This window comes from Squalius cephalus (assembly GCF_949319135.1).
Source record: "Squalius cephalus genome assembly, chromosome: 6".
Classification (NCBI taxonomy): Eukaryota; Metazoa; Chordata; class Actinopteri; order Cypriniformes; family Leuciscidae; genus Squalius; species Squalius cephalus.
The window spans coordinates 9945832-9969405 of record NC_137127.1 but is presented as its reverse complement, the minus strand read 5'-3'; the positions used below and the strand labels follow the sequence as shown (position 1 = coordinate 9969405).

General features: G+C 40.7%; 1 protein-coding gene across 7 annotated transcripts in view; it reads right to left on the bottom strand.

The window, feature by feature from the left end:
* Positions 1–23574, bottom strand: part of znf423 (zinc finger protein 423) — a 156361-nt gene that overhangs the window by 44980 nt on the left and 87807 nt on the right. For 5 of the 7 annotated variants that reach the window (XM_079873773.1, XM_079873775.1, XM_079873774.1 and 2 more), the window contains one exon: positions 20483–20503. The exons of the other annotated variants lie outside the window; for them this stretch is intronic. In XM_079873773.1, coding sequence (XP_079729899.1) covers positions 20483–20503 — 21 coding nt within the window. The remainder of the gene's footprint in view (positions 1–20482; positions 20504–23574) is intronic. 7 annotated transcript variants of the gene reach the window in all.

Here is a 23574-nt window from a genome sequence, read left to right as displayed (position 1 = left end):
TACCTGGGACAGAAGCCAATTACACTCCAGAGACCAAAACACAGGAAAGGGGTAAGATGAAAGGATGAGACATTAGTCCATCGATACCTCCTCTTTGTGTCACACATTAAATCCATTTCACAAATGAAGCGTCATGGCCGAATAGGATGCCGCTGCCGCTAATAGGCAGACCGCAGGCAGTCCGAGGGTGCGGGGGGCTGTCACTGAGGTACAACCCTCTGATGGAAGGAGCGAGAGAGGGAGGGGAGCCGACAGAAGCCACGGGAGATGCAAACAGGAGGAAACTTTTAAATTATGCGCTGTGAAAAATGCGTTCGACGGAACATCAAGTGCCATCACATCCTACTTCTCCTCGCACACACGTGGAGATAAGTCCCTCGCCCGCGAGAACGCTCAGGCACTCTCGTTCCCGCGGCCTGTGTAAACGAACAGTCCTGCGCACACAAATGCGACGCGTAAACGCACAAACAAACACTCTGGCATGCACGTATGCGCGCGTGTGTGTATTTTGACAGGGTTCAGAGAATAGAACAGTTTGCGATAACAGTGGTTAAAGCACTTAAGCTGCTGTAATTAGAGTGTGACTGAAGATCCGCATTTATCAGCCGTTTCAAAGAACAGCATGAGCAGGATCAACGGCAGAGACGAAACAGCCCTGCTCCCAACCAGGCTTTTATACTTCTGCAGACACACTCACACAGTACAGCAATCTATCCAGAATGACATGCTCACGTCCTCTATCGTACGGCCGTCAGGAGTCGTGGGCAGGGAAGGATAGACTTCTTGGCCCAGGACGGAGAGCTCAGAGCCAGGGCACGGGGTGAGATATGGACCTGCGTATCTCTCCAATCCGACAGCCAGAGAGACGACAGGCTCTAGGCTTAACGCGGCGAGCCAGGCTGTACCCAAAGGCCTGCTCCAATGTTGGATACCAGCCTGCATTCTCTAATGGTAAAAGTACTCAGTCACTTCTAACTACACAGTCTTTGTCTTCCCCAGTAGAAAGGGAGAACATGATCCCTGCCATCCTGTCACAGCGAGGAGGAGGAAGAGAAAGACGGGTATGGGGCAAGAGAGAAGGTCACGTGGATCTGAGAGTGTCTGTGTCCCTCAAAAATCTTATTGGATATATATGTGTAAAGTGGTTCTAGCCATTTTTAATAAATAATGCATGGGTTGGTGATGATATGTAGAATTGTCACAAGGGTGTATTTTTCATGTAATTTGTTAATATAACAAATTAAATAAAATGTAAAAAAAAAACAAAAAAACATATATATATATATATATATATATATATATATATATATATATATATATATATATATATATATATATATATATATATATATAATACAAATAATGTAAAATAAAACAAAACCTAAAAAAATCAACTAAATAAATTAAAATAAAATAAAATAAATAATAATAAAATCTAAACATGATTATGGCAAACATGCATCACCTATATAAGCACCACTGCTATATTTCTTGGAGAGAATGTGTATGTATGTGTGTTTATAGCCTAAACCGTACCAAGCCCATTATAAAGTTGGTTGACAACATCAAAGAACTATAAATAAAAATCAAAGGAGGACAGGATATAGCATTGTGTAAACGCAAAAAGGACAGTTTATCCTGATATGCCAATGGCCTACAATGAATAAAAAGAAAGCGACTTAAGCCCCTTTCACTCAGAGATTCCGGAAAATACACGGATAATGTGTCCCGGGATTTGTCCCGTGATCGTTTGATTTTGGTTCATTCACACTGCCAGTGATTTTCCGGAACCTGTGAGTGCATTCACACACATCCCGTAAAGACACGTGACGTCAGGATGTGGTAACTCCTGTCAGATGTCAGTCCATACTCCCCATACTCCACTGGGTTTGCTGAGTGGCTCGTTCCCCATATGCTGTAGCATAGGTTGTAGAAAGGCCCGTGCGATGGCACGTGGGCCATCACTACGACACAGGGTGCGTTCCGGGACTGATCCCGGCAATGTTACTAGGTCCCCATCCCGGCATCGATCCCGGGACGTGTTTGCGTTCACACAGAAGGCACTCTAGCAATTTTACGACAATTTCCGGGATCAACGCGCTGTGTGGAAGGGGCTCTAGGGTCACAACGACACTAGACTGGGCCTTACAGTTTACCTGAGTAAACTGTCGCCATGGCTACAGGACACAGTGTGCAGTGTGTGTGTGTGTGTGGAGATGACAGGTGGAGTGGGTGAATGTGGCAGGGCTCTTGGATGTGAAGGGCTCTCACTCCTCATACCCTCAACTCCTGTCTTCCCCTCTCTTCCTCTCTCCGCTCGCCTCGCCGGAGTCATTACTGTCTAATTAAGTGCATGGCTTGTAACACAAGCAAGGCATTAAACTGAAACATTTCGCCCTTGTAAACGATGAGAATGATTATCATGCTAATTCAGCCGCTCTGCCGAGGAAATGGGGCGGCAGGCAGCGTATCTGCTTCTGCTAGTCTGACAAAGCTCTCAGCCCTTTGATTCATTCCGTCGCATTTTTTTCCCCATATTGTTTGTGCTCTTTGTAGCTTCACCCTCCACTAATGAAGAACTAAAGAGTGTCTTTTCAGAAGAATGTTCTCGTTTGCATATATTTGTACACTTTGAGGAAGGGAGATGTAAGCGCACGAGAATGAAGGAGCTTCTAACAAGACAGGCATTCTGACAAAACCTCATGAATTCAAACATATTTACTTACATGCACACAAAAATGCAATGACATATCTATACAATTAAATGCTGAGGTTTAATTAGGAGATTTGTTCTCTAATGGTGGATTATCACCAATGCAACAAGTTTCCAGTGACAAATAATTCAAAACTAAAAGCGTTTTTTTCGCTTTTAGTTTTGAATTCTTTGTCACTGGAAACTTGTTGCATTGGTGATAATCCACCATTACAAGACAAGACAAATCACAAGACAAAATAACAGCAAATCATCAGAACATATTTGCAGTTTAATATGAGATTTTATTGTGGGCTACCTCGCTTTATGCCACTTAAAAAAAACCAACAAAAAAAAAAAACCAACAAGCAGCAAAATGTCTTCAAGGTTGCAGCTGGTGGGACAAAATTTCAGATTAACAAGGAAGTGATAGCTTTAATCACTTTAATCACGTGTTTGTGTGTGTGTGTGTTTATTAGCTGACAGACAGGTGCTAAAATGTCAAACACTCATCATCATCACTACAACTGAATGTTGTAGCATTTTGTCTCATATTCTACCCATTTCCCCATTTTTATCTAGCAGTAAATCTGTTTTCATTAGTTTTTTTTTTTTTTTCAAATAATCTAAAACATTATCTTTTTTTTAATAAAAAATACTTTTATTTACACTACTGTTCAGAAATTTATACTTTTATTCAGCTAGGATGCATCAAATTAGGATGCATGAAAAAAAAATCTTTTGAACTACATTTAAAATATATTAAAACAGTTATTTTACATAATATTTCATAATATTACTGTTTATGATCAAATAAATGCAGCCTTTTTGAGCACTTGGAGAGACATCATCTTTTCCCCAAACTTTTGAACTGAAATTTTTGTGTTTAAAGTGCTTCTAGTTCTATAGAAGTTTTATAAACTTATATATGGGTTGAGGAGAATGTGTGGAGTGGTCACATGGGCATATTCATTCAGGGAGGTTGATATTTTTAAATATATATGTATACAAAATAATTGCAATTATCAAATAAAATATATTTTTAAATAAAATAAAATAATTAAAAAATGTAGTTAGAAGAATGTAACACAGACAAACTGACTGAAAGTTCTACCCAGAATTCCTTCTGCCCTGTCAACTCCTCCATCTCCAGGCACCCTCACGCAGAACCCCTGCTGTTGTAATTAAAGGTGTCCTTGACAGTGATATAGGTCCATTTTCACACTCCTGGACCCAAGATTTTTTTTCTTTTTATAATTTTCTCCCTTTTTTAACAAACCAACCTTCCACATCAGCAGCTTAGTGAGACACAGACACACACACACACACACTCACACCCACCGGGGTGTGTGATGTAAGGTGTAGCTGAGACCTCCTCTTTCTCTCCGCTCTGACTTGATGGAGGTGCTAAAGTCTTGATGAGTCTGTGGGGACCTCACACAGAGTCGAGAATCAAACATGCTGCGATATTTGCATACTTTTATTCGTAACTGTGGGTATGTAGGTGTGGGTGTGAGAAAGGAAAAGGAAGAAAAGGAAGACAAAGGGTAATGTGCATGGCCTATGTAGTAACCACAGCACTTTGATTTCCTTTTTGCCATTATATTCCGACCCCTCACTCTGCAGATGTCCATTTCCTCTTTGTAAAAGGTTTCTCAACACAGTACGTCAAAAACACTACTTGTGTGGCAAAACAACACTAAAAATCCGCTACTGCTACTTGCGGTGCATTTTGCACATTTGCATTGAGCCCTTGCACAAGACTCACGTCAGCGTTTGTCAACGTTCTACGGAGTGACATGTCAAGCGAGAGTGTTACCCCCGGTATTAACACATACTGCTAGCCAATTAGCCCTTTTCCCTTCCTCAGCAACTTTTTTATGGGTTTATCGTCATTAAGGAAATTGCTTTATGGTGTATTTATTCTTAATCTTAATCTTTTTCTGTTAAAGTCCTTTTAATTAAATATCACATTATATTACTGAAGCTTAAAATTACACATGTTCTGTTTTTGTATTTTCATTTAACCTTTAATTAACAAGCTAATTTGCTTGGTTTACTAGCTTAGCATAATGCTAACTGTTTTCGAAACATTACAAACAGTTACCTCTTCTATCTAGGGGATAGACTTTTGCATGATCAACACTGAAAAAAAAAAAAACAAGATGGAAGAGAGACTGAACCAGTGCATATCTAAATTGTAAACAAAACGTTAAAGACATATCAGACAAGCAGAGGAAAAAATCGTCCTTCTAATTCTGTGTGTGATATATCAAAGCAAACATCAGGACTTTTGTTTCTGTAATAAGCTACTTTTTAGTGTGTTTTCACTATTTTCATGGTTACGGTGTACATTTTTCTTGCTACTTAACAACCTCGTAAAACCATCTGTGACAATGAAGCCCTGACACAATGAGACTATAGCGAGAGTTGGTCTGAGTTTGCCCATACATGAACCCATTACACAGTTGGACTGCTCCTTCAGTGTTTGGACGACTAGATAAAAATTGGTACAATTTCTGCCAGCAATGACTATGCACCCCTATCCTACTTGGACCAACAATCGAAAGTCACAGAAATAAATCCCACTAGCCGACATATGGCCTCAAAAAAAAAAAAAATTCCAAAAAGACTCTCTTTATGCGTTAAATAGTTGACCAGCCCAACAGCAGGTCATTTTTACAAGGGTTGATAAGCTCCGTACACGCACACACTTGCGTGGATCAATGCTGTCTGGGTCAAGGCTGGATAAGGGATTGTGGCAGACTAGAGCAGGCCTCAGGGCACAAACCCCACACCTTTAATCTGCCCCTCCAGCTCTCATCCATTTACACTCAGAAAAGAGCAGAACCGCGTCATTATGCGCATGCACATACGTGTCAAGACAACATCTGCTAAAAGTTAGCACATCTAACTCTTTTTCAGTCTCACTCACACACACACACACACACACTTAAATAGATACAAACTGTAATATGATTACTTCGCTACAGGGAAGGACACATTATGTGGAATTGAAAATGAAGAGAATACGAGATGAAGGCAGAAAATCTCCCATAATTATTCCACTCCTCTGCCTGTCATCCGATGTCTACAGAAACCTCAAGTCACAATGACATCCTCAGGGTGGTCTACTGACTCTCCACTCCATAACAAATCTGTGTCCATCTCTGCCAGCTTCATCTCACTGGTTAGCTGGAAAGTAAATGGTCCCCCTTTTCAACCTTTATGTTCTGTTGAGATTGGCATAACTGTTTATATGTTTGGGGTATGAGAGATACCAATGATATTTGTGTAAAAATATTATGGAACATAATCCATCCCTCTGTTTTACCACAAAGTATTCATTCACTTTTTTTTATTTTTTACAAATGTGACCCTACCAAATATGAATATGAAAATATGAATATTAGAAGAAAAACTTCAACTTAAAAAAACGAACCAAAATAAATGTAAGTACTAAAACAACAATCTAAAACTGAAATAAAACATAAAACATGCTGTCTCGACGAAGCCTTGCTTCCCGCTCTAACTGCATTATATACAGTAGGCTATATAATAATGTGGGAATGATAGCTACATTCATATTGTGTTTGCGTGTGTGTGTCTATCGACAGTTACAAATAAGCCACAATAAGCTTGTGGAGGGAACTTGTCAATCATCTTGATGGATGACACAGAGGAAAATCAGTTTGAAATGTTGCGAAAAGAAAGCGAACCGAACCAAGAAGAAACTGCAACATTGTAAAAAATTAAGTCTGTTTCTCTAACAAAGCAAATGATCTACAGGTCTGAAAACGCCCATAAAATGATCCTAGGGGTCTCTGAGACACCAAACAGAAAAGAAGTGATAAACAAGCCAGCACAGCTGAATCTTCTTTATGAACCACTGCAGACGCTGCTTGGATTTACTTAATTTCTAAAAATAAAAGAGAGCCATTTTGTCAGTGTTTTAACATTTCTTCATGCAAATAATATTTTTACCCTGATCTGTTTTTAAATGCATAGTTTGGAGCCCATCTTTTTTAAATCAACAGTTATAGCACAGGTATGAGATTAATTACTGCAGGAGCGCTTTTAACATCTGCTTCAGTGTCATGTCTAGTGGGGCGAGTGTGTTCTCCGGCCTCGACGGAAGTGTGAAGGGTGCGAGTTAAAATAAGAACAGTGGCGTCTGGGAAGGTGGCTGACTGGGAGCCACAAAGACACGCAGAACGCTCCGTTTCCTTAGAAACACAGCCACACCATGGAAGTGCAGAGTGTGTGTGTGTCGATGATTGAGTGTGTGATGGTATGGGCGTGCTGTAAACACTGCAGGAGGCTGTTGTATTTGAGAATGTGTGTGATATGCGACTAATTGCATTGTAGTAAGCATTGTCAAAGAACGTACTAGATTACCAAAGCCAAGTTCTCAGGGTAGATTACGAGGGCTTGTGTATGTTTGTGCTTCGGTGGGTGTGTGTGCGTGCATACTAAGGAGAGATAGTGAAGATAATGACCAGCTAAGACTAAAAATCAACACTAAGAACACTACGAACTCCCCAGAAATGACTGCGGCCAGCAACTATTTGCATGCGCTGTTTCCGGGCGTGTAAGTATGTCAGTCAGGTAACGGTGCAAATGGATTCACAAAATCTGGAAAACGTAGGAATCTGATGCAGGTTTTTAGTGAGTTTGCCCAACAAGAACGTACTTTTAAGAGCATTCTTCGCTAATGATGGAAGCACAAATGCGTCCAAACTCCTCTGGATGTCCCTAAAGGTATCTACGGCTCCTCCACAGAGTGGGCGAGCGCGAGCCGTGGCCCCGCTCGCTCTGCCGGTCAGTGCCGCTGGTTGTGAATGCGGTGTTAAGAGCTGCAGGTAGCTAAAGGAGAGGAGAGGAGGGAAGGCGTAGGCTTCATGCTTTATGTTTTCAGTAATTAAAACAGCATTAGGCTATTTATTTTCTCTCCCCGTGCGTAGCTGATTGGGCATGAGGGAAATGTGGGACTCGCAAAGCCGAGAAAAGAGCACAATTACACGCCATCAGCAGACAACATTAACTCACTAATAGGAACACGGCAATAAAAGTTTATTATTATGGTGTAGCGATGATTGCCTGGTTTAAGCTAACATTTATAATACTTAGCGATGATTAGGAGGCGAGGGCGGGTGAGGGGGGAAGGGTCACGAAAGATAACTGAAGATGGAGCGGTAACCTTTTCCTCCTGCTTTCTCCTCGGCGCATTTGATCAGGGAGAGAGAGGGATAAGGCTGAGGGTCTGTTCCTGAGAGGATAGCACTCATTAGCCAGCCTTCCAGACCTCCATTATCTTCTTCTTCGCTAATGTTCTCTACCACTTATTCAAGATGGCTCACCTCCACACGGATCCCACGCTATTGGCTGCCACTATAATGAGCGAGAGATGCGGTCGGAATGGAGTAAGTGTGTTTAAAATGAGTTTGCTCTTCGAGCGCCCTTTCCCCGGAGAGGCAACAGCAAGATGTGTAACGCCTATGGATGTTGATCCTCTTCTTATGGAGGACCCTGCTCACCTCATAAACGCATACATACTGCTGAGTCTAGGCAAATACTACCCAGCAGCACCTGACATTGCGAGCGATTAATGTATGCAAAGCTACTTAAAAAAGAGAAGAGGGGCTGCTGGAGGAAAACTAAAAATATGATGATGAGAAAAGCATGAGAAAGAGAGGGGAAGATTTGTGCCAATAAGGAAGACAAGCGGACAGGCTAAGAACATAGGGAATGAGGTGAGCGCATGGTGTAACGGGAGCTAAGAATGGTGGGCTCTCTATCTCTTCAGACATTCAGTTTGTCTTCATCAAAACTGTTAAAACTATTTCTTTTAATTTATTTAAATGTCAATTAATTTTACTTTTTACATTTATTTAATAACCAAACTATAAAATAATAAAAGTTCAAATTAAATTGCAATTCCACATCCATTTTCTGTTTGGAACCTCATTCAAATTCCGCAATAGAATTGGAATTTAAAAAAGCTTTATTAATTAAATTCCTAATAATACTTGAGGGAAAATATATTTGAGATTGGTCCATTTAAAATAATAATGAATCATTTTTAGTTCATTTTTTTCTTAAAACGTCTTTAATTTCGCTCATTTATCCTACTTTGTCCGCCATCTTATTTTTTGTTTTTTACAACAAAGTTGTTGCAATGCATTCTGGGATTACTTTCTCTGCAAATGCAATGTTGCCTTAGAATTTAGCAAAGATTAGGCATTTTAAGAGGCAGCATAATTACACTGCCTACCTTTTGGAACAGACTTCACAGCTATAATGCTTTAAAACGCTGCCTACGGAGGCAGCTCACTAGGTTTTGGAACGGAGCAGTGGAGTACGAGTGAGATAGGGCGGCTTTTCCTTCTTTGCAATTCTCTCCACGTCAGGGGGATAAATTATTCAGAGCCCAGGGAGACTCTGGCCTCATCGTGTAATGAGAAGGACACGCATTGATACCAAATATTGCTGTTGGGAAACTATCGATTGGAGAGCTATTTGTCCAGAGTTTGGTCTGGAAGCGAAAGCTGTCAGCGGCTTTTAATATGACTGACACTTACGTAGAAGCCCAACTCACAGTTCGCCCTCCTCCCTCCCCATGTATCCATCCATCCATCTCTACCATTCCCTCACGTCCCTCCAGTATAAAGGGGATTTACTAACAGAGGAAAGAGGGGGCTGAGGTGTGAGCGAGACAAAATGTGCACAGTATGGAGAGCAAGAAACACTGTCAATAAGGTGCTAGCAGCACAATTAACGCCTGCAGGAAATGCAGCAAGTCAGCGCAATGGTTACCCTTTGACCTCTGACCTCACATCTAAAGGTCACCAAAGAGCGAAAACATGCCTGTCTTGTTCTCAACACTGAGATCTAGCATAAAAGTGAGCCGAGAGTATCAAGTAGCTTTTATGCTCAACTTCCCCTCTGTCCTTGGGCGAAAACTGGCGTGTAACTGTGCCGTAGGATCTGGCCCAGGAGGGGAGAGGATGCTTGCTTTGGCCTGGAACTGAGAAGTTCTGGCTTTCCTATGGGGTGTAGGGTACGCAGAGGAGGCTTGTGGTTCCTCCAAGGTGGTCTGATGTCCCTGCCGAGTTTCAAATGGAAAATCTGAAGCTCTCTTCCTCACGCGGATGTCTTAGTGGATTGCATGAAACTATTCTGGATGACATAAGGGCAAGAAATGAGTAAGTATATAAAAACAACACAATGGAATGCCAAATTGTGCACAAATATGTTCACAAACACATCCAAATCTCAAAGTGATTTCTCTAAATTATAAGTGCAGAAAAGGAATGTTTGAGTTTCTACCTCGCAGTTCAGTTAGTGCACATGCACTGGCATGTGTGGCACGCTAACGGCTGTCTACGTCAGCGCGGTCGGTGGCCTGAGAGAACAGCGAACGGTAATAACCCTCCTCTTTCTCACACACACACACACACACACACACACACACACACACACACACACACACACCAACACACACACCTACAATTACAACATCAATGTGTGGCAGAGACAAAAAAGAACCCAAAAACATCATTACAATTAGAGTCTCCAGACTATTCATAGAGGAGAGAGAAAAGGAGAGGAGGTAACAGAGATGAGAAAGAAAAGAGAGACTTAATGAGGGGGAAAAACCTACAACAACAAATCCTCTGATTCAAAGCTAGCATTTTCAGATAACTTTGGCTCAATACTCAAATCAGGTCATTACAGTCTTAGTCTAGACTCTAGTCCATTTGCAGCTTATTCTGGCCAATAACCGTGCACTAGGCTTAGAAAAGCAAAGCTGAATTTTTAGCAGGCGTTACTCCAGTCTTCAGTGTCACATGATCCTTCCGAAATAATTTGAATATACTGCTTTGGTGCTTAAGAAATATTTCTTATTATTATCAATATTAAAAACAGTTGATACCATGTTGAAACCATGATAATTTTTTTTCAGGATTCTTTGATTAATAGAATGATTTTTAATTAATGGTTGCGAAAAAAAGAAAATTTCACAAAATGTTTCGTAATTTTAAAAAAAAAATTATAATAACAATAATATTTAGCAATTTTGCAAAACCTTTTTAAAGCCCTAATTTTGTTCTGTTAAAAAAAAGACAAACATTTGGTAACTTAATTTCTAAACAGACTGCTAAAAGCCAAACTAATGCAAGTTGCCTAAAGTCAGCCAATTAGCGGCATAGAGAAGTGCATCAGTCAGTCAGTGAACAGACTGTATGTGGTCCATGGACAAGCCGTCTGAGGTTACTACAGTCAAAAAAATGAGAAAGAATTCTTATGAGACTTAGTCTTAAAATGGTGTTCCATCAAAATCTCCCCCAAAAAAACACCTAAAATGAGTTTAAACCTATGTTTTATTGACTTTTTATTCACACATTGACATCTGTGCTTGCTATTCGCACTTAAGCCTACAAGCAAACTCTTACACAACAAATGAGTCTCAGAGAGATGTACAGATGGACCGGCGCCTTTAGAAGAGGCCAATGTCTCATTATTAACGTGCATTTGAAGTGAGCGCTACTTTGACAGTATATAAGTGTGTGTGTGTGTGTGTGTGTTGTAAGTGGGGGAATCTAGGCCCTGTTAAACCCGGTCTTCCTCGGGGACTGCTCAGCTGGTGAAGGGGGCTGGGGGGGTTGGCACAGGGGTCTGTAGCTCTAAGAAGTCAAATTACCTCTGAGCCCGACTCATCAGCTCCTCACACACCCACACGCCACACACTCATTAATGGTGTACTCACCAGAATATTAGCACAGACAGGACTCGCAAACACGTACACGAACAGCACCAAAGTAACACTCGTGCTGCAAGCCATGGACATAAAACTCTCGGAGCAACTATCCACGCTTCGCTACACACTCGCACGCATAGACAACATGCAAACACACAAAGGGATGCGCGCAAATATCTTCAAATAAACGTAACACATTCTCTCGCACACACACATACACACACAGGGGCATTCTTGCGGGTCTCTAATGAAGCCCCAGTTGTGACGGCATGGAGGCGTCTGAGGCTCCGGCGGGATAATTATGCCGCTCCCTCGCAGCTGAGTTTGGCAGATGTAGGGGAGGGGTGCGAACGGCGCCGAGCACGGAATAACGAGCGCGGGGGAGCGGAGGTGGGATTCGGCACGGACCCTGCCATCCGCCATTAGCAGCTTGGCACCGTCACAAATGAGTGTTTTTCACCAGAGCACCGGGAAGGGCTGCGAAATTCCAACAAATTCTGAGCTCGCACTCTGTCGCAACACCCAGAGACGGCGAGAGAGAGATCGAGAGAGAGAAACACAAACAAAAGCAGGGTGGAAACAGAGGAAGATGGGAAGGGAGGGGGAAAAAGGTTCACGCCGCCATGACCGGATTTGTCACCTCTCTCAGCGCAGGGAGCGCAAAGCGTGGCACCATGGGAAATTACCAAATCAGAATGCATTGATTTTCTTCAGGGAGGAGGCAAAAACATTCCTGAAAAACTGACATGGTTGAGAATTAAGAAGGAGATTGTATCAGACCTTTGTATTATTGAGAGCAGAGAGTGGTAGACTTTTGTTTTGTGAGGATGCTGAATAAAAGCGCTCTATTGTACGCCTCTGGTACGCAGGGACCGTGTACGCGTCAGGCCAACTATTACATCTTTCTCTCTCTCTCGTTCCTCCTCGACTTCCATTTGTCTCTCTTTGTCCTCTTGTACTGTAATTACCATAGTGTCACCAAGGTAGGACCATGTGCTTCACTCCAAAGAATAACTTAAAGTAATTGTATAACTGTGCGTGTATGTGTGTGACAGAGCTATCATAAGTGTGAAGAAGTCCCACAGCAGTGGATGGAAAATAATCTCCAAATGTTGTGCTTTCTGCCAGCTTTCTCTCCCACACATTTCAAGTCCTTAACGGTCCTTTTCCCTGGTTTGGTCAGCTGAGTCATCCGCCGCAGGGAAGTTGACCTTGCAGGCCGCTGTCACAGGAAACCAAGCCGAAGCGCCTGCTGCCTTGACTGCGACTTCACCCCGTATCTGACGATACGCGGCATCTGCTACAGCTGTAGCATTTAACACTCGCCATTTCTGTCACTAGCTAAAGAACAGCTGCTTTTGTTTCACAGCTCTTTTACTAGACACAACTCTGTTTCAAAATCTAGCGAGCTGCCTCAATGCCGACCTTTCCAAGACAGCAACATAACCATCGTGGAATCTCAAGTAGGCCCACACGGAATCTGCTCTGGAAAAATTCCTTGAATTTCTCCAGAACTAGAACAACTGTTATGAAGGAAGTTCTAAACATTTCATTCATCACATTCTATCACATCTTATTGGTGAAACTGTGAAGATTTCCCCCTAAAATAAGTATAGACAATGCTGAAAAATAAAAACAGAAGATTTAGAAAATTCTACACAGGCAGAAAAGTATGCCACACAAATAGAACTTCACCTGGGGATTTGGAATTGGATTTCAATAGAGTTTGCTAACAGACAACAAACACTGTACATAGCACAATGTTTTTAACTTTCAGTGCCTAATGAAATGTACATTCTTAAAATGGTTTCTCTCTGTGAATTTTTTTTTTTTTTACTGAGCTTATTTCAATGCATTATGGGATTGCATCTCTGCAAAGGATTTCAATAGCCTTAGAATTTGCCCAAAAAATAGATCTTAAGATGCATAGAACAGTTTTCATGTCTGGAATGTGCATCACTAGGTTTGGGAACAGACTATATAGTTAGTGTCACTCGTTCATTCACTCTACTCAGTCCGTCTTCATCTCTCTGATGGTAAATGATCAATTTCAAGGTGACCCTGGCTGAATTACGGTGAGTGTTTTGTGTGTGCGGGCGGCTGCAGCCTGGACCCAGTAATTAACACCAGCGCCTAATGAAGTCCAGCTGCTCACCGTGCAGACTGAGAGCCTGCCAAAAACCAGGAGAGCCCCTGTCAGCCAGCCTCATCCTCTTTGCTCGCTCTCACTCACTTCCGAAGGTCAACCTCCCTCATCAGCACCCGGTCAGTTCATCTCTCTCTTTTTCTCCCTCCCTCTGTATCTATTCCTCCCGCAACATCTCTGTACCAAAAAGGGAGGGAAAGGCACTGATCATGCATTCCTCTCATCTCATCCCTAGTTCCTTGCCAAATCTCCCCCATTTCTCCTCTGACCCACTGATCCCTCCCCATTTCGGCCATTTGTCGCATCCCTCAATCTTTATGATGCACAATAATCTTCTTCTAACATCATTCTCTTAATCTCTCCATTGATTCGCCATCTGAAATTGTTGTACAAGCTTAAGGTGATATTTGGAAATTTTAGTGATGATGAATAGCCAATGAGGGTACAGCATGATAAAAAAAATGAGCCAATCACAGAGCTCCTTCTCCAACCCAAACTTCTGGATTAGGTTGTCTATACACATACAAAAACACAACACATTATAATTTACATTCTGTGCAAAGTTATTAGGTCCATAAAAAGACATACTGTGTAGTATGGATGTAATCAGACTGCAACAGTTTAAGCCTAAACTCAACTCAACTCAACTAAACAGCCCGCTGAATGGTGTTCACTTGTGCACCAAGCGTAAAGCACAAGTTCAAACTAGGGATGAACAAAATTAAAATTTTGTCCGATACCAGTATTCTTTTTATTCATTATGATACGGTCGATAACGCTGAAATAGCTGATATAACCAACGTTTCTATACAAATAAAATAAAAAAAAATTAAAAAATTAAACACTAAATTGAACTACAATATTCCCACCATTATAATCTACAGTACAATGTACAGAAAATTAGCTATACATTTTCAGATTTGCTAAAGATTACATTTAAGAGTGTTATTACATTATTACTGTTTTAAAGGATTAACTAGATTACCTTTAAGTGAGCATTAGATGGCAAATGTTATCTAAATTTAAAATAGCAGAAATAAGCAATAAAAAATTACAATAATACATACACAATATTTTATTACATATGATATTACATTATATAATATGCACAATAAAACATGGCATATGTAATATATCTGTATATAACATGTATTACAATATAATAATTATTTTATTTTAATATATCCTAACGGATACAGTTTTTTAATCTCTAATATCTGATATGGTAACATATATTGTGCATCCTAAGTTCAAACTCTTAAAAGGCATCAGTCAAAAGTCTTAAAAAGCAACCTCAATAAATCGCATGATTTGAGGTATCAGTCTATAGTCTAAATAAAGTTGCAAAAGTTGCAAGTTAAATCTGAAAACTTATGAGCCATATACCTCTAATTAATGAAATGAATGCTCTAAATAAACCAGATGCAACTCAAAATGAGAATCATAAAAGACAGAATGCCTCTGAACGCAGAGATATACATACAACAAAACAAGACAACAGACAAACAGCTGAGGCATGTTAGAGGCATACCCACAGGGTAAAAGTGAAGATTTTGAGTGAATCCTAAAAGAAGCCTAACAGGGGATAGGCCTATCATAGATCTACCGTGTCCCACACCAACTATTTTTTTATCTACAAGTCACACCTCTGAATTCCCTTCTGGATTCCTCCTTCCTGCCTTCCATCTCCTCTCCCACTCTGACTCCTATTCCGGATCAAAGCCAGGGTTCCTGTCATACAGGCACCTCTCACCGCTCCTCAGAGAGCGGCCTTTGAAGAGTCCGACCCCAGGTGGCCCCTTCTCCCACACACGGGCTTGAGCACATGCACACACTCTGAGGGGCCTCCACCCGTCTCTCTGGGACCTCCACCCCCGCCCTTCCATCGAGAGTGTGCCTTCCCCTGATTCCTGCGCATCTCACATAGAGCACTGATGATCTGTGACATCCGCTTATTCCTTCCTCCCACACACACATATATACTCACACACTGAGCTGATGTGCAGAGGCAAGATCACACCAGACAGCAGATGTTAATTATCAGTCAGTATTTAGGGGGCTTTATTTGCAGAGTTTACCTGGAACCGCTGAATCACCTGCTGTATCGCTCTGCTGCTCTGACATCAATTAGACAAGCTTGTGGTCAACTTGTGTTGATACAAGATCTATACCTTCTCTCAACTCTACTCCTGTTAACACACACACCCCTATAGACCTTGATTCACCTCCTTAAAGGGACAGTTCACCTCATGATGATCCAAAACCAATTTGACTTTTTATTTTTTCTGTGGCCCAAAAAGAGGTCATTTTATAATGCACTGGCCACTCATTTCCATGCAATTACCAAGAATGGGGATTGGAGTTTTCAAGCAAAAAGCATCATTAAAATGGTCCAAATGACTCATGCTCTACATTTCAAGTCCTCTTTAAATTTAGAACCACATAAGTCTCATTCATGAATGAATCATTCAGACTGAATCAACAGAACAGAAAAGGTCTGAATTGACTGAATTGAAAAGGTCCAACTCAAAAGAATGATTCATTCACAACTGGATATTACTAGAGCTCTCATGAATGCTTATGATGGAAATGATCGTGGAGGAAATTTAACAATAGCAAAGTAGAATAATTTTATTCCTCACAACACCAAAAATACAAAAAAATACAAAAAATAAATGGCTTCAGAAGACTTGGAATATAGTGAATGAATCCTATCATATTTTATGATATATATCTGTCCTCTTTGAATCTTTAAAGATTCAGTCAATGTGTTGTACTTGCATGGAAAAGAACAGATAGAACTTTAAAAATTTTAATTTTTTAATTTGGGTGAAATAATCCTTCCTTATCACATTTTTCCCCATCATCACGCATCCATTGTGTAACGTCATGTGCACGTAAGTCCTCTTCGCCAGCTACGACAGATGCCACTGTCACTCGAGAAAATAAATTCAGAATACTTAACGAATTAAGTGAGGAGCAAATTGCGGCTGGCCCCCTTTCATTATGCACAGATAGGCAGGCAGCTTGTTTGTCTTTTTAACAATTACCGCACGGCATGGAGAAGGGAGGGTTGGGAGAGTGACGAGCTCCTGATATTGCTGTTCCTTCCCCTCCACGGCAGCTGGCTGAGACACACCTGGACGGATCTGGGACGGTCGAGGAGGGGAAGTGGGGAAACGGGGCAGCTGCACCTCTACCAGATTTACCAGAGAAAGATATGTATACACATGCTGCTAACATACCAGCACGCCAAAGATTCATTCAGACCTAGCAACTTCCTGTGTTAAAGATTATGATGTATCAGTACACCAGATCAGCTAAAGACACATTTCCTATGCAGTCTTCCCTCTAAATACACCTGCAACCCACACCCATGTGATTTCGCAACGTCGGCCGCAAATGTACCTCATTTTCCATTCTGTTCCCACACCTTTTGGAGGAGGCTCCCCCTGAGCAGTTCTCTTATAGATCTCCAAACAGCTTGTAATTACCTTTAATAAACAGCATAAGAAGCAAATCAAGCGCAAACGTGGCAAAATGAGCTCTCAGGGGGATCAGACATCACTCAGCCTTGCAAACAAACATTTCGGCAAAACATTGCTGCCTCACTCCCTTTTCAACATGACATTCTCTGTGGGGGCTATTCAAAGGAGGGAGGGAGGAAGAGAGAGAGAGAAGGTAAAGGAATTAAATCACTGGTGTTTGGTCATGGAGCAGGTTAGGGGTCATGTGGCATGTTTGAGCTGTGAACGGTACAATAAGAACTATACTGGTTATTCATTTTATTCATAAATAAAAAAAAAATGTCTTAAATGTTTCACATTTATTTGAATTTATATGTATCTGTTATATACATTTAATTTTCAAAAACACTAATAATTAAATAACACTGCTGAATGTAATATGTAATCTCGAAAATAAACCAACTTAGCATTTATAACAATTGATTATAGTTTTTATTTTAATTTTATATAGAAAAAGTAAATTAATACTTTTATTCAGCACGTATGCATTAAAATGATTAGAAGTGGCAGTTATAATGTTACAAATGATTTAAAGCTGTTTCGAACTTTCATCGAAGAGCCACTGTTTCCAAACAAATTTTACTGTTTTCAACTTGAGCAACAAATCAGCATATTAGAATGATTTCTGAAATATCATGTGACTGAAGACTGGAATAATTCAGCTTTGCCATCACAGGAATACATTTACATTTTAAAATATATTAGAATCGATCAAATATATTTTAAATTTGTAATTATTTCACAATATTACTGTTTTTTATTACAAATAAATGCAGCATTGGTGAGCATAAAATACTTATTTCAAAAATATTAAAGAAATCTTACTAACCCCAAACTTTTAAATAGTATAGTATATACAGGTTATACAATTATGAGTTCAATGTGTTTAAGGCATGATATATACAGTCAGACGGTTGCCACCAACAGTGTAGCCAGGACCCGTCGCAAAGTGTACCAAATAAATAAAATTGACATAAAATGATTTTAGATTACTTTATTACATGAGTGAAATGAGACCGCGGACTGCCACAAGAGACATAAAACTAGCACATCTATGTAGCAAATCGGTTACCATTTAGTTTAGAAGTCATTATACAATTTTTTTTTTTTTTATGGCCAATTAGAGTCAAGTATTCCAGAGACCTGTGTAGTAAAAGCCAAACATATGCAGATGTGTATGAGTTTAACCATGCACGTGTGTTGCATAGATTTGGTCAAGCTCAACTCCCTCATACTTCTCTCTCTATTCACCTCTAGCAGCGCACCCTCCATCATCCCCCCTCAAACGTTGCCCGGCTCCTCTGAGGTTCCGCCTGGCTAGCTCCAGGTGGTCTATGATGTGCATGAGGGGCTGTCATCTGTTCCCATGCTCACGTACTTGCCACATGGGCTGCAGTAGAGAGCACCACACCATTAACAAGCCATAAAAACCAACCCAACCCTTTTAAAACATCAGAACACTGAGGAATAACTGCTCTCACCAAAGCCACTCAACCTAACATCGGCTCGGCGCGCACAATAGAGACATCAGGGGCTGGATAACAGGGAGTGACATGCAATGTGAAGGAATGATGATTTCTTTTGCTCTCATAACTACAGAATGGAGGGGGCTGGAGTATGGCAACACACACACACACACACAGACACACAAACACGGTGTGGCCCTAGGCTAGACACTGGCTTGCAAATACAGGCGCTCAGTGAAGTGAACCCTCATCCACATTATCTACATCCATTGACTCCTAAAGCTTCTTGTGTGCTGCCTCATTAAGTCTGCGCTGACACAGAGAGACCACGCCAGGTCTCCTTTACTGGCCAGTCTCCATGTACGTGTGTGTGTATTTGAGTAAGTGTGTGTGTGTCTCTACAGCATGATATGGGCATTACCTACAGCAAAATAAAAATGCGCTGCTCTATAGCATCACTCCCTGTAAAAAAAAAAAAAAAAAGAGCTCAAGAAAAACACCAGTCATCTTCATCATGATACAACAATCAATCCCACAAACAATCAATCCCACAATCTTTCACTCTGCACTAAAGAAATTATCGACTTCAGTAACTGTTTGCATACACGAAAACGGATTTTCGACAAATAATAGCTGTGATGTGACAAGACAAAGATTCAAATATGGAAAAGCGCACCCACAGTTGAGACAAGAAGACTATTATGACATCACAGAGAACACCCTGGGGTCAAACGTCAAGCATCTATGTGGTGTTGCCTTGACAACACACGTGTGACTCGTGCTCCAGGCATCAGAATCACTGGGATGAATAACTAAGAATTAACGGTGACATTAGCAATACTCTCTGGAGAGCAGTCTCATTCAGGTGTATGTGTGTTCATGCCCCTGGCCCAGCCCCATGCACAAATAACCACTATGGCAATGTGTGTGGGTGTACGTGTGTTTTTATGTGTGAACTGGCAGAGGGAATTGGATATGGAAATCAAATGACATGATAATATAACTAAGGTTACACTCTTTTATGTTCATTTTTAGGGCTCATATTATGACATCATATTCTATATTTTTATATTCAATATTCTACTACTGAAAAAAAAAGAGTTTCATGTACTTTGTTTAATCCAAATTGAATGTATAGAAGCAGAATGAATTTTAAAATCCCATGTATTCTAAGAATGATGAATTTTATTATGCTAAAAAGTCTTTGAAAGTTTTGAAAAAGTTTCAACAAACAAACAGACAGAACGATAGATAGATAGATAGACACAAAATGCTCCATTTATTTTAACGAAAGCTCATTCTAGCTCAAGCTCTTATCTTAGTTCCAAGCTCACTGACTATAGCACCACCGCCAACATTCAAAGTACATTGCAACAGCTTCTATTCTCTATTAACAAGGAGGACGTAGGATAGATAGACTATTATTTATAAACCGCAGTATGAACTATACCACCATAAAAGAAGATGCTGTTACTCCACTTGCTATATAACTAATGGCAAGAGCAATATTTTGGGAAAGTCCACAAACACATTATAGTTTTAATCTGTAACAATGCAATTCAGGCTTTGCGAAGACTGTTGCCGACGGATGGGGGCTCCTGAGTCATTTCTTATTTCACATGCGGCAAAAAACTGCTCGTTTAATTCTGTGGGTCAAAAAGAGAATGGAAAATGAGCATGAAAAACTAAATTAAAGGGGCCTGAGGGAAAATAAATGAATGAAAAAAAAAAAAAGTATGGAATGACCCCTTTATGTGACCAATCATGCACTGTTCTCTACTATAGCCCCGCTCCTTCTACTCAAGCAGTGAGAGATGTATGTGTGCCTGAGGGGGGGTCATTCATTCAGGAAATCTAGCTAAGAATGGAGAGAGATAAGGGGGAACAAACCTTGCAGCTGGGCAGGCTCTCCTATGGGCCGTCCGACAGGCAGGGAGGGTGGAAAGAGAAGGCAGGGTGACAGTTAGTCAGCAGCACTATGATCACATGAGGGTTAGATGGTAGAGGAGGGGTCAGACATGGGGGTCATGGCTTACTCATGGTGACGTTATGGAGGGAGACTGGGCTGCCATGGTTTTGCATGTCTTAAATTGTCAAAATACACTACAACTAGAAAATAAACCATTGGTAAGGGGTGAGTTCCATCATTTACTCACTCTCATTCCAAATCATTAGGAGCACTTTAATTATATATTTTTTGGTCATTTTCACAACTTGACAGCACACTTTTATTACTAGGAAAAGACTAAACGTCTACTAAACTACTCTTTTTGTGTTCCACAGAATAAAAAAAAACATCATACATGCTTGGGCCGACATGAGCCTCATGAATCCCAACTATTATTTGAGCATTCATTATCCTAACGTGCTTCCAGAATGATCGTCGTATACAAACAAACAAACTTAAATGGATAAGCTAACAAACCAGAAATGCACTCACCCTCATTTCGTTCCAAACCTGTATGACTTTCTTTCTTCTGCGCAATACAGAAGAAGATATTTTGAAGAATGTTTCAAATGGTTTTTGACTATATAATTAAAAGCCAATTGGGTCTAACACAACACTGGATCCCATTGATTTTCACTGTATAGACAAAGAATTTAATACAGGTCATACAGGTTCGGAACAACATGAGGATGAGTAAATGATTTTGCATTACTGTGTGTCTAACGGGCAACCCTGAACCTATCAACTGAGAAAGATCACAGTGGCACAAAACTCAAGGCCTTGGGAAAGTGGAACAGAGAGAGAGAGAGAGAGAGAGAGAGAGAACCGATACAGAAGAGACGAGCAAGGGAGAATCAGGGTTGGACGGAGGGGGGTGAAGAGGCTGACTACAGCTCAATCCACTAATAAAGGCAGATGAAAGGGAGGTTAAACACAATATGCTAATTGAAATGTGTTGGCTGATTAAGGGCGATTGAGAGGAGAGTGGACGTGCTGTGAGTTCTGTACGCCGGTGATTAGTGCAACATTAGTGTCTGCATGCTTTTCCTTGCGACGTGCCCAAATGGACGGATGGAGATAGAGGTGTGTGTGTGGGGTGGGGGGGGGGGGGATGGATGGAGAGGTGAAATGAGTAAAGCCTCCTTCTGCTCGCCTCTCTTACTGTTCCTATACTCTCGCCCAACATGAAAAGCACAGGAAAACACAGAAAACTTCTCGAACCCCAAGGACTGCATTGAGGCCCAAAAAACAAACTTGCCTATGTGCGTCTAGCCTGCCTAGCAAAACACAAACATTATAAAACATCACACCTTATCACAAGGACTGTCAAGAACGTGTCAAGGAGGAAATGTGGAATACTAGGCCGAGCACCTCGCTGTAATGTCTGAGAGGCCTTGTACTTCGTGTCTGCTTGTTTGCTACTCAAGCTTATTTTCCCCTCTCTTGGCTTGCTTATCTGTCAGTCTGTCTGTATTTTTATTACTATTATTTTTCCGTGCACAATCTTTTGTGCATGAAGGTCTCTCAGGAGCACAGGGGATTTTTTTTTTCTGCAGGCTTTATTGTTTTCCACTGCGCAGCTGTAGATCCACGGGGTGCCCCCTGCAGGTGTGAGAGTGTGTATGTATGTATACGTGTGCATGATTTCGTGCGTTTGCTCTCAAGAGTACGCGTTTGCGTAAACTCTCCCCCTGCCAGCAGGGCGCGCCGCTGCGCAGAGGTGATCATCAAGGGGTGCTGTGCTAAATGAAGACTAAAATTAAAAGCAGTGCACTGAGATGCCAGTGACTATGCAGGCACGTCCTCATGAGGGTGGCCCGACGGTGGGACACAACATCTTTTTGCCCCCGAACTAACAGCCTTGGCTCAGAGGGGTTCTGTTATATTAATATGAATATAAACTCACTGAGCTGGATCGAGCTCCCCTTCTCATTTTCATCTGCATCCCTGTCAAGTCAAAATGGTGTACTTCTTTTTGCTAGCACTGCCAAAGAGTGATTTTAGCCTAAGTCTTTTGCTTTATTAGGCAGATGCTGTAGAGAATGACAGGAACTTTTATGATGCATCGCCTACATAAGCATATATGCTAACTTCTGACCTATAATGGAGTGATTCAAAGGGTTAATTAACCCAACAATGAAGATTCTGTCATTATTTACTCATATTAATGTCATTCCAGTGGGTTTTCAGTGGGTTTTTTTTTAATTATACATTTTATTTTTAACAACATATATAATTTATTATTTATTTTATATCTATATCTATATCTATATCTCTATATATATATATATATATATACACACTAAACATAATAAATATACACACACACACACACCCAGCTATATAAATTTACTTGGTGACACCTTTCATTTAAGTGAACAGAATTCTCATTCGTATGACATTGTTATTCAGCCATGTGAACTGTCATTGTGTAGCAATTGCTGTGTAACAACTGCAATTGTCTATGTCTGTGTTAGACAGAAAAAAAAACAATATGGTGTGAAAATATACAATATAGGCATGAGACAAAATGACACAAAAGTAAATAATGTAAATTTGTATTTTTTGATGAACTGGGTGAAATATAACAGCACACATTACATACTATATGCATCAGCCTGTTTAGGCTCCCTCAACAACATCACAACACCAGTCACTCAACTAAATGCCAGAACGTACCACAATTCTCAGCTTTATTCCTTCTTTCTTCACTTCAGTCCAGTCATCCTGTGTCATGTCTGAGACAGGTCTTGGTGTGGGGCAGTGAAATGTGTAAAGCAGTGTCTGTCTCCTCACAGGGGAAATGAAGGGGGTTACACCGGCTCTCACATTATTGAGTGTATGCTTTCAGATGCGTTGAAAAAATATTACTGTTATTGCCAGGATTCTGTTTCTCTTGAAAGTCAGAAAAAGTCCTTCACTAAAGTATTTCCAACAAATAGTCCTGTAGTGTGACATGTTAAACAACAAAAAATGTATATAGTCTGCCAATTAATATGAGGTCATAAAAACTGCATTTATAATTATTTTAAAA